The following is a 14,718-nucleotide window of genomic DNA, read 5'->3' as shown; positions in this document are numbered from 1 at the left end:
ATAATCTCTCCCCTCAACATCATCACTGGAGCTCGAACCAATAAGTTTTTGCTTTAATACCAGTTATTGGGGAGATAAGCCACACTTAGAACCTATGAAAGCATATCAGAAAACCTTACATACATGTTGGATAGCATTTGAGTCCAAAAACTTAAATTTTTGTGTTTAAATGGTATTAAACATATATATATGAATTATTTGATATGTTCCTATAAGCTCCAAATATAACTTATTTATTCAATAACGTAACTAATTAAAGAAAAATTTTAATTTTAATTTAAATAATCAAATTTTAAAATTTGATAATATACGGAAAAAAGATTTCCATTTATTATTATCTTAACTATAGGGTCACAAGTTACAGCATTTTCATGGAATGGAATCTTTTAATAATTGTCTCCAAGGGTGTTGCTTGAGCGGCAAGGCAGTGGGCAGAGTCTCAGTCCGAGGCTTAAGTTATGGTTAGGGATCTAATGTGCACCACAAACAAGAAAATATCAGAATCTTGGGCTTGGAAGAACTTTGATTTGACATCTCTTTTATCTTTTCTGCTATCATCCCCAGGGAAAAGGGGTGAGCTAAAGTTAAACAACATAGAAAGCAAAAGAGATAGTTACACAAACATGATCTTGTCCTCATGAGATGAAACCAATACTTTAGAAAGGAAAACCATCTAGGGGATTCAAGCAACTATATTCAGTATTGAACAAAAGCCTAAACAAGATGCATAATCCTCATAGATCACCATAAAGTGCAGGCAATTTTTCTGCCAATCGGGTGATGATGTAGATTATATAACTTCTCTTCATCAGTACCCCCAAAATATTTCTCATCCATTACCTTTTACTTTCCGGAAGATGAACAATATTGATCCTATTGTAGGTGCAATATATATAAAGATATTATTGTACAGGGTATCCTTTTGGGTACATTTGCATTGACACAACCATTCTGACTAGCAATGCAAAAATGATTGAGCATGATTGTTGTGGAAAAAAATTGTTCCCTGGAAGTTAGAAGCTCCATCATGAAGGATTCTAAGCATGGACTTCAAAATTCTCTTGCAAAAACTGGTAAAGCTCCTCTGCCACCTTAGTAGGGTACTCTTCATGAGGCAAAAGGGCACCAGGAACCTCAACAAACTTGCTTACTCCTTTGGCTTCCCTGAGAGCTTCCATCTCTGCTTTTGATCTCTTTGGAGACCCCTCAGTTGACACAACCAGAATGGGCATCTTCCCCTCCAAATCAGCAAAGTGTTCAAGGAACTCCTCTCGGGAATTAGCAGGGTCAAGGAGACCAGTCAAAAAAGCAGTAGGCACATATCGGGATCCTTTCTTCGTTGTTAAATTGTATCTGCTTTGAACAATTGTTGGAGTCACATTTTTAGGATTTGCATAGACATGAGATTTATACTGCGACTCAATTGCGCCCTCATTGCTCACAAGCATATTATACAACATCCGCCCTACAGCTGGAGCTCTTAAGGTGCCCCTCAGCAGCGCATACCTGATAATTACATGGGAGATAGATGAAAGATCTATTGAGCGGTTCATCAATGTAAACAAATATAAATCATCATATTTATAATTTCAAAAAAAAATTTGATACGGTGGAAATTGATGAGAGAATTTTAAAAGCAATCAAACAACAATGCTCAGGTTGAGACTAGAGAGTGTTCAAAAACACCGCACTATTAGGTAAAAAGAAGATGCAAAACTAATGTTAAGAAATCTAGCACCATTAGAATTGAATGGATGCTCTAATGCAATTAAGCTTTGTCCCAAAGGAGAGAAATGATATCAGGTGGAGTAAATTGAACTCCTTTTCTCAACAAGTACGACCTTATGCATAGGCCTTAATTAAACTTCACAATCTAGAAAGCATAATTGGTGGTGCCTGGAAACAGGCTGTCAACATCCACAAAGGTGTTATCGGCATTTAAAATACCTTGTTTGCATGCTGGAATCTCGACCAAACACAATAGGCAAGGGACCGGCCCAGGTTGGAGCAACAGCAGCAATAGCTTTTGGCTTCACCAACCGCTTTTTTGCTGCACGAACTGCTATTGCAGCAGCATGACCTCCTCCAAAGACAATCAAATCGTTTTCTGTTTCAATTGCAACAAATTATTAGCAAGTTATATTGCCTCCTAATTAAATTTGTCTAGAAATACTTTCTCATAATATCATCTAAAGGTTAAAATATCAAAAAAGAAGACAAAATGTTAGCAGTCTTGCAGATACGGCACTATAAACTGCTACTTTGACTATGAAAATATAACATGCTTAGAAAACATGGAATTATAAGAGGATAGAAGAAGCAATAGCATAAAGTATCATAATAAGAAACATACTAGAAAGAAGTGTCAAGAAGGTCAAGCATCATTGCAGATCATGTTTGAAGAAAGGACACCGAACATGGAAGAAACAAGAAAAACAAAATGACATCGACCTCAAACATGACCATTTAGTAGGGACTTACTGTTAGTTTGTTGATTCACATCTTTGGGGCAGTTAAAAATCTACATGCTCTCAAACATTACAATCCCCTATGTTAAAGTAGTTTCAAGAGGAATTTTTACAGACACTGAAGATGAATGAAAGGTATTCTTTACTGCCAACCAATTAATCACATTGCAAATAAATACAAACAGAAATGAACACAGATATACAAGAAGAAAACATTCCTAAATCCCAACAGGAATAAGAAGATTGTGCAGTGCTAAGCACAACAAGGATAAATCATGTCATTCAAGCAAACTATCAACAACAATCAAAGCAATTAAAAATTATAAATGTGAAAAAGCATCAAACTAACAAAACCAACATAGATAAACGTATTTAAAAGAAAGAAGGTTTTGGTACCCACCTGGGGAACTTATCTCATTAATAAAATCAACTATGAATTTTTCCATCAAATCAGCATCATAATCCATCTTTGGCTTGCTAGAGTATCCCAAACCAGGCCAATCAACAATAATTGCACGCCAATTGGCTTTACCAGATCTTTCCAAAATGTCTTTAGCTACGGCTCTCCACTCTTCCGCAGTGCTTACATCAGATATTGTTGGAATCATAAGAATATTCTTTGGAGGATCATTGCTCACCTTCTCCTTCTCATGCTCTTCATAGTATATATGAATTACATTGTCCTTGAACTTCCATTCCCAACAATTTGTCTGAATGATTAAAAAAAAACTATGAGACAACCGACAATATAAACAAACTAAAATGAAACAAATATTGAGGAATTCAAACTAACCCAGACCAACAAAATTACAGTTTAAGTATGGAAAATTTTTCCAGGTTTAAAACTTCCCATGATGTTTTACCTTAGTGGGTTCGAGGGGTTTCTGTTCAATGACAGAGGAGGGTGTAGAGTAATCCAGGGAAGCAGAGGAAGCTTTGATGGAAATGGGTTTTAGAGAGACGGAGGTTGGAGAGAGAAATGGTCTATAGTTTTTGCAAGTAACAGCAAAGGGTGATATTGAAAACGTGGAGTTTGCAAAGGAGGCCATGGAAAAGAATTGAAAAGTTCTTTTGAGGAGAGAAAAAGGAAGAGCCTTTTTGAGATTAAAGATGAATGGAGGGGAGGAGGAGAAGAAGAAGAAAGAACAATGGTCTTTTGAGAAGACAAATTCTGTTGGAATTCTCAAGTATTACTAACCACTTAATATGTTTCAAACAGGAACCACCCAGTAGAACAAGATTTTTTGCCTCACCTTTTTGGCACTTAGGAGCCTGCAGACCTTTTCACGATATCAATGTTCAGTCATTCCGAGTCCTGTCTCTGTCAACTTTCTCGTTTTGCTCGTGCGTTATTGTTATTCATGATTGTTAATTTTTAGCGGGATTCGTAAATATAAAAATTAAAAATTAAAAATTAAAATTTTAATAAAATTTATGTAGTTAATAAGATTTAAAAATTAAAAATTAAATTTTATATTTAAGATGTTGATATAAATTATAACATAATAATTTTTTTTATTTGATACAAAATAAATAATATATAAATTATTAAATTTAATTATTATTACTATAATTTTGAAAAGAATTACAAGTATCTAAATAAAAATAAACTATTTAAATTAATTAATTAATACAATCACTTTTAAAAATAATTAATAAAATCTGAATTCAAATGTCAACCCTTAAAATTCATTTCTTATTTTCGTGTTGATGTGTTCTTTGTATAAAAAAATTTCTAAATACAACCTAGATGAAAACGAAAAGCAGAGATAATGATATAGGTATTATACAGGCATAAAGCGAAGAGAGTTGCGAAAGCAAGAAATACGAGGAAAATGATAGTTCTCTCTAAACAATATCTAATGTTGAACACATGAAGAATAGTTTTTTTCTTTTTTTTTTTTTAGTTTGGTACAAAAGAATGGTCTTCTTACTCTCCCATTTTAATCCAAAGTGGATGCCATAATCATATTCTCAATCACCTACATAGATTAGCTCCAGTTGAAAATTCTCGGTGCATCACAAACAAGTGGATTGATATTTGTACAGGCTGGTCATTAAAATAAGTATAGACTGTGGCCAGCAAGTCCCTCTGCAGTAACTCTGCACTATCAGGTTCAGTTGACTATCTCCGCCCAAGTTGATGAAAGACTCTACAAGTATTTGCTCTACACCCCTTCAATTCAGTATGCCACAATTTCAATCAAACATTGTTAGTTTTCAAAATTTTCCTTCTATCCAATCCCTTGGTTAGCTCAGCCATTGTATTTTCCCACAACACTTTCCCCTAATAAGCAGATTCATAGCTCGTTTTTCCTTTCTCAGGTTCTGGTGTTAGTTTTCTCCTTTAAAATTTAAGTTCTTTTCTGATGAGTGCAGAAACTTTCCATTGCTTGAATGCTCACTGTTTACCAATCACCAGTAATCTTTGCAAGAACAAGAGCCATCATTGAACAAGTGAAAGCGACTTCTATCTCTGACCGCAATTTTCAATCCATACACCTTAGAGATCAACTTCATAACTGTATGACAGTCTCTGCATATTCTCAAATTCTTTACTATTCTTATAACCCTTCCCTTACACAGCCTTGAGATCCCAAAAGCTACAGCAAGCTTCTCACTGTGCTTGAATACAGAATCTTCCTTTTCTTCCTCTTCTACGTCATGCAAAACACTTGCAACCTCAGGAACATAACCTCCCTCAATCCTAAGTGTCAAAATTATCTCCTTCAGTTTCTCATAAGCCTCTGCTGTAGTCTTATTAGATTTTTCCCCTGCTACAAAACTGTACATGGTCCTGTCAACTTCAATCATACTCCACCCAGGAGATTTCTTTATCTTCTGATCGGTCATTGACCTCCTCAAAGTGGCAACATCCTTCCATTTCCCTGCAACTGCATAAATATTTGACAGCAGCACATTATCACCAGAATCATTGGGTTCTAGCTCAGAAAGCCTTTCCTTTACTTTCTCTCCCAACTCAACATTCCCATGAATGCTGCAAGCACCAAGAAGAGTCCGCCAAATTGTAACATTAGGTGATATTGGCATTTGACATACGAAGTCATAGGCCTTCTGCAGGTAACCAGCTCGACCATACAAATCAACCATGCAGCCATAGTGCTCAATTGTTGGTTCTATATCATACACATCCTTCATCCTAGAAAAATAGCTACATCCTTGTTTAATCAACCCAGCATGACTACAAGCGTATAGGAGTGAAACGAAGGTAATCCAATCAGGCCTAATTCCGCACCCTTCCATCTCATGAAAAACCTCTACTGCCTCTTCTGCATAACCATACATTGCAAGCCCTTCTATCATCGAAGTCCAAGAAACAACACTCTTATGTGGCATACTCTGAAAAACTAATCGAGCCATCCCCACATTCCCACACCTTGCATACATGTCCACCAGTGCATTATTCACAGAAGTAATCCAATTAAACCCAGATTTCTCAATAAACCCATGAAAGATTTTACCAAACTCAAACGCCCCCGCTTGTGCACAGCCTGAGAGCACCCCAGTCAAACTAACCTCATTGGGTCTCAAGCCCAGCCTTCGCAACTCCCTAAAATATCCAAAAGCCTCATCAAAACACCCATTGTGAGCAAATCCAACAATCATAGTACTCCAAGAAACATCATCCTTCACTTTCATCTCCCAAAACACCTTCCTGGCAAGCTCCATCTCCCCAGATTTCGCATACCCTGCAAGCATTACATTCGATGAAGTTGAATTCTTAAAAGTCATCATATCAAACAGTTTTCGTGCACCCTTTGTATCACCACACCTAAAACAAGCCGTAACAATCGCATTCCAAGCAACAACATTTGGTTCCAGCATTTGTTCAAACACTTTCTTTGCAAAATAAACAGAACCGCATTCTCCATACATGCTTATCAAAGTCGTCCCAACAAACAAATGGGTATCGAAACCATGAACTAAAGCTTGACAATGCAGCTGAATCCCAGCTATAAACGACCCGTAATTTGCCGCAGCCTTAAGAACAAAAGCAAAAGAGAAGCTATCAGGAGGAACCATTGATTTCCTACGCATATCTATGAATGTAAATACTGAATTTTGAGGGATACCCGATTCTGAGAACCCTCGAATAAGCGTGTTATACATAAAAACATCCGGTTTTGGAAAGTGAAGGAAGAAACGGCAAGCGTAGTGGAGAGCGTCGGAGATCGTTACTGCACAATGGAGGATCAGTTTACCAGCGAAAAAAGGGTCGGAGTGGTGGCCGGTTTTGACAAGAGAAGCGTGGATTTGTTTGAGGGTTTTGAGGGTTTTGCAGTTGGTTAACAAAGAGAGGCAATGGCGGGATGTGTTATTCATTTCTCAGTTATGTCCATGGTCTACTATACCTCTGGTCGCCACCTCTTTAAAAATTTTGCCAATTTACCCGTTTCAAAGTGTCCATTGTCCCATCCTCGTTTAGAGAGTTCTCATTCTTTAATTAAAAAGAATATATAGTTTTAATTTGACTCAATTAAAATTTTTATTTTTTTATCTTATTTTTTATTATAATAATTTTCTTATAATTTGTTAGTTGGATATATATTTAAGCTTTTTCTTCTTACTCCATACCATTTTCTTAAATATTTGGATATCTATATATTTTTTTTGTGAATGATATACAAATGTTAGAAAATTATGAATATATATGTATGTACATGCATAATTAAATAGATAAACGTAATTTTTACGGACATGAGTTGTAAGTTAATATATTATATATAAGTTACAATCAGGAATGAATTTATGATTTATACTTAGTGGGGTTAAAAATATAAATATATAATATTAAATATATATATAAGTTAACTAAAATACATAAAAAAATATTTTTGTATATATAAAAATAACATATTATAATTGTTTTCTATGACTTTTCATATTTTGAAAACAATGTAAAATCTTTTCATTATCAATATTATAAAATATATCTTTCTTATATAGTAACCAAATAATAATTCATTCAAAAATCTTCCATTTGGTTGTGCAAATAGTTCTTCACAATCTTCATAACAAAAAAAATTATTTCAACTAATGTAGTAAAATTTGATAATATCATAGCTAAATCTATAAGTATACCAATAAATATACAAAATATTTTTTTGTCTCAACAAGTTTCATGAAAATATCACTAATACTTTTTAAACTTATAAACTCATCATGAGATCTTAAATCAATAATGTAAGTCTTAAATTGATTGTCAAGAACTAGTAGCTCTACATTAGAAAATTCATCTAGATAATTTTGAGCAAGAAAAATCAACTTTCTCTTATCAAAAGTTGTAAAAAAATCATAAGAATTTAAAAAGTCACACGAAGAAATAACTTCATATTCACCTTATTAAAATGATTGTTGAGCTTTTAAAGTTGCATATTAATTATTATATAAAACAATTCAATTTAAAAATAATGTAACACTATCATTGTTAGAGCATTGCATCGAGGTTTTTCACAAGTTACAAACATATCATCCATATTTGGGATGCCAATATTATTTTTCTCATAAAATAAATAAACCTCTTTATGCCAAGATTCCTATAATCATCTTTCGTTATTTGTAGTCATTGCTTTGCTATTCTTACTAATGCGTCGCATTCCTAATATTTTGATCTCGCCTTTTATAATACCAATGATAATTCATTTATAATCTTCAAGATATTTTTCATCAAATGCAAGTTGAAAGCAAAGTCCAAATATTTGGTCGAATCTAACAAGGTAGAAGTTTCACCTCTTTGCTCTGAGCTATTCCCATCCTCTACAATCATTTCGAGCAAATCAATGATGAAACTAAACATAAGGATCAAATTTATCAAAGTCTCATAATATGAGCCCTATCATGTATCCTCAGCTCATTGAAGACTTATTTATTGGTTTAAATCCCTTCCCGTAAAAAATTCACCGACTTGTAATGCCTCAACTAGTCTACCAAGTTGTTTTTCTCGAAGAATATTTCTTCGTTTACATGAAAACCCAACAATATTCACCACATTTGCCAAATGTTGAAATAATGCAATTTGAACATAATTTTTGCCATGGCTATAAATGTCAATTGAAGTTGATGAGCAAACCAATGAACATAACAAGCAGATGCATTATCTTTCATGATCAAAGTTTTTAATCTATTAAATTCACCTTGCATGTTGTTTGCTCATTCATAACTTAAAGAATAATACTTCAATAGTTGCTTTAAAAGACAAAACGGTTACATCATTGACATGTATTATACTAAAATAATGTTCAATAACATACCTTTTAGAATCCACACAGTGAAAAACAATAACAACTTGTTCTTTGATTGAAACATCACGAGATTCATCAAGTAAAATTGAAAATAATCCATTTCCAAGATTTTTCATGATGGTGTTGGTAATCTCAATTGTTGCAGCACGAACAAGATCTTTTTGAATATCATACGTTATCATTTTTGAATTTTTTGGTGAATTCTTTAAGACAATATTATTGATGGTTTCATCATGATTGACAAGAAATATAAGAAACTCAATAAAATTTTCTTGATTATGAGAATTTTTAGTTTCATCTCTATTATGAAATGCCAAACCTTGACATAGAAAAAAGTAAATAGAATCAAGTGTCACAGTTAAGCAAACTCGATAATCTTTTCGCTCTTGATTAGATTATTTTGCAAAAGCAAATTGAATATGTTGATTTTGATTTAGCAAATCTTGATGATGCTTTTGAGCTTTGTTATGAACACTATTAGGACTTTCAACATGAATATCAAATATTTATTTCTTTTTCCAATTTGTGAATCTATTTGAAATAAAACAATCAACGCTTGTTTGCTTTTCAATATATGTTCTATAAAAATAACAATACAAACAAAAAATGGCATCCTTTTTTATATTATATTCCAAACTGATTAACATAATCTTTGAACCACATAAGAATAAAACGACATATTGCCTTTCCAATTTTTCTTTGAAAAAAATTATGTTTATAAGGTTTACATGAACTTTTTTGTAAATAAGCTCTTTGAACTTTGTTTTTATCATTAGCATTATAGTCTAAAATTTTTTTTGTAACCTAGGATACAACGGAAAATCATCTAAGTTTAATTCAACACGAACTTGTTTTGTACAATGTTGTATGTCACTAGCATTAATTTCAGATGATTTTTTAAAAATTAACTTCCTTTTAATAAGATATTTCTCCATAAATAATTAAATTAAATAGTTTAGTTTATATAATTTAAAAAATAAGAACACATATTTAAAATACAATTATGCATGTTAATGAAGATCAAGTGACCCTAGATTTGAAATATATGAATAAAAATACAATTCACATACTGTAACCACACTACTATTCAAGAAATTGGATAAAACTTCTAACTAATTTTATAATCTCCATATAAAAATTAATCTTTGTCAAACTTAAAGTAATTAGCTGAATGAGTAATAACTAAAAAAATAAAGAAAAATATAAAACACAAAAAATTCAAACATGATAAAAAAATATAAATGCTATCAATAACATGAATACATGATCAAATTATTTTATAAATATAATAAATTTTAAATAGTAAAAAACATTATATATAAAAATATAAAAAAATATTAAAAAAATTGATTGACTAATCACAAAATATATTAAAAAAAATTTACTTGAATATCTTGTTGGAAAAAGAAAATAACCAACTTGTAATTTGTTTCATTAGTTTAAAGACTTTCTTTTTCCTCTTTTTACTTTTTTAATTTTCTTCTTTGGTTCTCTTTGTTCCTGCTTGAAAAACTGAAAGTTGCAAGTGAGGTGGATGAAGGAAAATAGAAAATCGATTATTTATTTTTACAACCAATTCATTTGCCCCCATTTTTTTGTAATAACCTTAAAATATTTTTTTATTTAAAAACATATCACTTCTAATTAATGTGAGTTTGACTTTTACATATATTATATATTTTTATTTTTGTTTTCAGTGAGTCAATATAAAGGAATTAAATTCGTTTAATATTTTTATAATATATTTTTAAAGGGTATAAAGATAACGGTGGGGATAGTTGCCCCAATGTCTTCAATGTGCATTCGTCCCTGGTTACAATGATACATGATAAAATATAAATTTGTGTATACCTATGAGTACAGTCTATATTCTTAACACATAACATAATGCATACAATCATACAATTTAATAAATTTAAATAAAAGATTGAATTTTTTATCTAAAACTTGAAAAATTTTAAAATGATTTAACTTACCAAAATCAAAATAATATGCAAAGAATAAATCTTCTTATAAATGTAAATTTGTTTTATCTATTAAATATGATTTGCATTCAATCTTTTTAAATGATTCAAAAACTTTAATTTATGACATACGTGATGACGGTTCAGATTGAATCGAATTCAGTTTAATTTTTTAGACAATACATAATATTGTAAAATTTTAGAATTTGATTTGCATTTGAATCAATATTCTTTTGAAACTGATCCATTCTGAACCAAATTCTACCGATTCAGTTTGATTCATCGGTTTTTAAATTTTATTTTTATTTTTATATATTTTAATAAGATTTTAATATATTTATATAAAAAATAATTATTTTTATTTAATAAAATTTTAAAAAATATATAAAAACTAATAAACATATATAAGTCAATTCTTCTTTTTTTTTTTTTTTCACATTTTAATTTGAAATTTATCTAAATTTAATATATGCATTTAATATATAACTTGATTTGAACCAAATAAAAAAATAACGATCCAAATATAACCGAACCCTATAATTTCAAATCAATTTTTGATTTTTGATTTTTTTTTCTTACTCCTAGATGCATGTATATATTTTATGCTTGACCAACTCAATTATTTAATAATGGATCGTGTCACTCTCAATATATATTGTGTTGTGTTACCGTAATGTTTTATTTTGTTTAAATTAAATTTAGATATTAAATATATAAATTAGGTTTGAATTGAAAAGTGAAAAATTAAAAAAATTAAACTAAACTAAATTGTATATTTTTATTAACTTTTATATATATATTAAAATTTTATAAAGTAATGTATTAAATATTATTTTCAATATAATAAATAAAATATTATATATGATTTTTTATATAAATCTATTTAAATATATTAAAATAATATATAAAAACAAAAAATTAAAATTAAAAAAATCAATAAATCAAATCAAATTAATAAAATTTAATTTATATCGATTTCAAGAAAAGATAAATTCAAATTCATATAAAATTTAAAAAAATTATAATATCATATATTAACTAAAAAAATTTAATTCAAATCGTTATTGTCCCAATACCGGCTCTTATATTTGACACTTCTGCTTAAGAGTAAATTAAAAAAAAAAAAAAGGGAGAGCAAATATCAACCGTTAAAAGAGAAGGTAGAATAGCCGTCAGATTTAGGGCAACGTAATCATTACCAAAGCTTTAACTTGCTGCCCATCGGTCTCTGCCTCCAGCCACACTCTGAGAGAGAGAGAGAGAGAGAGAGAGAGAGGAAAAAATGGTTCAACGGCTGACATACAGGACGCGCCATAGCTACGCCACCGAGTCCAACCAGCATCGAGTCGTGAAAACTCCTGGTAATTAGATACTACTTCAATAATTGATTCATATTGTTATATACGCATTTTTTAAATAAAAGCTTTACTTATTTTTGTGGGCATTGGTTGAAATTTGAAGGTGGGAAACTTGTCTACCAGACAACTAAGAAGAGAGCTAGCGGTCCCAAATGTCCTGTTACTGGCAAACGCATCCAAGGGGTATTTTCTTTAATTAATTTCTTTCTGAATAGCTTATGAGCTCTAACATGGTATCAGCATTTAACTTTTGTTATATTGTCACGAATATGAGAATTTCGAGCTTATGAATGTTGTAAAAAGTAGAAAAGGAAAAAGAAAAAGAATGCCTTTAGACTTATTACAATGTTTCGATGGTTGGGGTTGTCATATTCTGCGGGAATGAGCTTAGAATGTTGATAATATACAATGCTAATCAGTTGATATTGTCAGAGTTAAGTTAACTTTAGTGCTGGGAACAGTTGGGTCAGCTCTATGTAGTTTTGTTTTGTTATATACGTTGTCCTAACTTTCATAGATGCAAATACTATACCAAGTTCTTAATTTTTGAACTGAGCACTTTGTTTGATTCTGATTTACTTTCATACTGTAAGGATATATTGCGTCACTGCTCCGATTTTGTTTTTTTGTGGGCATTTTGCCCCCGTTAAATTTAATGTGTTTCCCCAAAATAGTACCATTGTGAGGAGATGTAGTTGGTTTGGGATTAAAACTTTATTTTGAATTGAACTTCTCTTGTTCAGTTTGCTATGTTGATCTTCACCTGCTTTCTTACTGCACTGTGTTGTGTTTTATTTTACTATTTATTTTTCTTCTGTCTTGGGGACAAGTCGAACTTATTGTTTTGATTATTTTCAGAGTGCTCAAATGATTTTGCCTTTGTTAAACTTAGTTGTTTCACATAATATGTGCTGATTTTGCTAGTTGGCCGACTGCTTCGTGTAGTAATAAATCTTCCTGTTGTATACGATATTGCTCTATGTGCAGATCCCTCACTTGAGACCTGCTGAATACAAGAGGTCTAGGCTACCCAGGAATAGGAGGACTGTGAACCGTGCCTATGGTGGTGTGTTGTCTGGTGGTGCAGTCAGGGAAAGGTGTGCTTTTTTATCTATTTGTCAAATTTAGGCTCTGCTGGGCTTTTGCTTTGGGTTTTTTGCTTTTTGCTTTTCACAGTACAAAGTGAAAAAGAAAAAAAACAAAAAAAAAGTACTAAAAACAAAGGGCGAATAGCAAAAAGCAAAAATCTAAGGCACCGTCCAACGGAGCTTAAGTAATTTTGATATCCAATCCACACGGAAGTAAATTCTTTTCTTTTTGATACAATGATAGAAATACTTGAAACGTGAATTGCTTGACACTGCTCTTTTCTTTTGTGCCGATGAATAATTCTTGGTAATTTCAATGTTTATGTAGGATCATTCGAGCCTTTTTGGTTGAAGAGCAGAAGATTGTGAAGAAGGTTTTGAAGATTCAGAAGGCCAAGGAAAAGCAGACATCAAAGAGCTAAAAGATGAGATGAGACAAGCTCTAATTTCAATTTTAATTTGTTTCAATTAAATTTTGACTTGAAGAGATGATGAATTTTGCAAATTATTATTGTGAGGTGTTTGTTTAAACACGAATGAGCATTTAGTTTTTGGTTTGACTCTTTTTCTTCTTGTCTATGGATCTGCTTCAGCTCTTTTATCACTCATGCTTATCCAAGATAAACCATTTGCATGCCATAGTAATTAGTAATTTATCTGGTTGCAGGAAATTAACTAAATTTTTTGAGGGATGGGTTTCTTTTTCCTTTTCTACTATTTAAATAAAAGCTAACATATTGAGCTATTAACTCATGAAAAGATTAACTCACAAGAACATAAAAGGAATAATTCCTCAGATTCAATTTAGTTCGCCGGACTTCAGTTTTGCAACATTGATATGGTATCAAAGAGGAGTGGTAAGTGGAAGATTTGAGGGCATTTTGTCTAACAAATTGAAGAAGCGCTAAAAGCTTCTCATATGGAGGTGGTAGCTCTTTCTTCATCGGTACCCTGATCAAATTTGTCACACGAGTATATAAGGAAGGGAAATGAAAATAAAGAGTAGCATACCTATTTCAGGTGATTTAAAAGTTAAAACATCGTTCTTTTACATGTTGCTGGATAAAACTTGCCGAGAATCGAACTTGAGCTCTCTGATAGGGATCATCAGGGAGGAGCCGAGGAGCAGTAGTCCAGGTTTCATCAATATATTCCAGGATGACAGAGGACTCAGCTATGGGGTTTTCATTGCGGACAAGTACGGGGGACCTTCTTGTGAACTGGATTATATAGGAGGAGCAGCTGGCTCTTTTTGCTCAAGTCTTCTTCTATATTTAGCAGCCCGCATCCCATGCAATTTCACTTCCTTTTCTTCCTCCATCTCTGTATCTTCCCCTTCTTTTTGTTGCTATTGCTTTGGTTTTGTATTTATGCTGTACCATTTAATGAATAGAATGTTCAACATGTCTTGACACTTTTGGGATTGTCAAATCTACAAATAAATATGAACTTTGACTTGGGATTTAAACAACTAGCATATCCATGGGATGAGTTCTTTCTTTCTTTTTTTTTTTTCATGATTGAATCGCTATTATTTTTTTTTTCCTGACTTCAATCCCAGGGCCATTGACCAGTCC

At 31.8% G+C, this 14,718-nt stretch overlaps 4 protein-coding genes across 4 annotated transcripts; 1 reads left to right on the top strand and 3 right to left on the bottom strand.

The window, feature by feature from the left end:
- Positions 1-655: 655 nt before the first annotated feature.
- Positions 656-3,639, bottom strand: LOC111290432 (alpha/beta-Hydrolases superfamily protein). Its single transcript, XM_022881733.2, has 4 exons — positions 3,332-3,639; positions 2,869-3,178; positions 1,948-2,107; positions 656-1,506 (listed from the first exon to the last, which is right to left on the bottom strand). Exons 1-4 carry the CDS (start codon positions 3,515-3,517, stop codon positions 1,038-1,040), a joined length of 1,125 nt encoding a protein of 374 aa, XP_022737468.2. The 5' UTR covers positions 3,518-3,639; the 3' UTR covers positions 656-1,037.
- Positions 3,640-4,857: 1,218 nt separating this feature from the next.
- LOC111289964 (Tetratricopeptide repeat (TPR)-like superfamily protein) lies at positions 4,858-6,897 on the bottom strand. The gene has a single exon (XM_022881333.2). The coding sequence runs from the start codon at positions 6,810-6,812 to the stop codon at positions 4,884-4,886; it is 1,929 nt and encodes a 642-aa protein (XP_022737068.2). The 5' UTR covers positions 6,813-6,897; the 3' UTR covers positions 4,858-4,883.
- Positions 6,898-7,455: 558 nt separating this feature from the next.
- Positions 7,456-8,913, bottom strand: LOC149516203 (uncharacterized). The gene is made up of 6 exons (XM_089768739.1): positions 8,741-8,913; positions 8,476-8,610; positions 8,119-8,278; positions 7,910-8,026; positions 7,605-7,760; positions 7,456-7,497 (listed from the first exon to the last, which is right to left on the bottom strand). Exons 1-6 carry the CDS (start codon positions 8,911-8,913, stop codon positions 7,456-7,458), a joined length of 783 nt encoding a protein of 260 aa, XP_089624865.1.
- Positions 8,914-11,896: 2,983 nt separating this feature from the next.
- On the top strand, positions 11,897-13,701 carry LOC111289971 (large ribosomal subunit protein eL34). Its single transcript, XM_022881341.2, has 4 exons — positions 11,897-12,056; positions 12,157-12,236; positions 13,041-13,150; positions 13,470-13,701. Exons 1-4 carry the CDS (start codon positions 11,978-11,980, stop codon positions 13,561-13,563), a joined length of 363 nt encoding a protein of 120 aa, XP_022737076.2. The 5' UTR covers positions 11,897-11,977; the 3' UTR covers positions 13,564-13,701.
- The last annotated feature ends 1,017 nt before the right edge of the window (positions 13,702-14,718 follow it).

Source organism: Durio zibethinus, chromosome 11 (assembly GCF_047325235.1).
Source record: "Durio zibethinus cultivar Kanyao isolate XHJ-2024 chromosome 11, ASM4732523v1, whole genome shotgun sequence".
In the NCBI taxonomy this organism is placed as follows: Eukaryota; Viridiplantae; Streptophyta; class Magnoliopsida; order Malvales; family Malvaceae; genus Durio; species Durio zibethinus.
Note: the sequence above shows the minus strand (reverse complement) of the source record. Positions and strands in the feature narration are given on the sequence as shown.

Coding starts and splice junctions, on each gene's coding strand:
- LOC111290432 (XM_022881733.2), bottom strand. CDS start 3,517: ATGGCCTCCTTTGCAAACTCCACGTTTTCAATATCACCCTTTGCTGTT. Junction 3,179..3,331: donor AACCCCTCGAACCCACTAAG/GTAAAACATCAT, acceptor TTAATCATTCAG/ACAAATTGTTGGGAATGGAA. Junction 1,507..1,947: donor GATTCCAGCATGCAAACAAG/GTATTTTAAATG, acceptor TGTAATTATCAG/GTATGCGCTGCTGAGGGGCA.
- LOC111289964 (XM_022881333.2), bottom strand. CDS start 6,812: ATGAATAACACATCCCGCCATTGCCTCTCTTTGTTAACCAACTGCAAA.
- LOC149516203 (XM_089768739.1), bottom strand. CDS start 8,913: ATGATAACGTATGATATTCAAAAAGATCTTGTTCGTGCTGCAACAATT. Junction 8,279..8,475: donor TTCAACATTTGGCAAATGTG/GTGAATATTGTT, acceptor CCTTATGTTTAG/TTTCATCATTGATTTGCTCG. Junction 8,027..8,118: donor TTATAAATGAATTATCATTG/GTATTATAAAAG, acceptor AGATGATTATAG/GAATCTTGGCATAAAGAGGT.
- LOC111289971 (XM_022881341.2), top strand. CDS start 11,978: ATGGTTCAACGGCTGACATACAGGACGCGCCATAGCTACGCCACCGAG. Junction 12,057..12,156: donor TCGAGTCGTGAAAACTCCTG/GTAATTAGATAC, acceptor TGAAATTTGAAG/GTGGGAAACTTGTCTACCAG. Junction 12,237..13,040: donor CTGGCAAACGCATCCAAGGG/GTATTTTCTTTA, acceptor CTCTATGTGCAG/ATCCCTCACTTGAGACCTGC.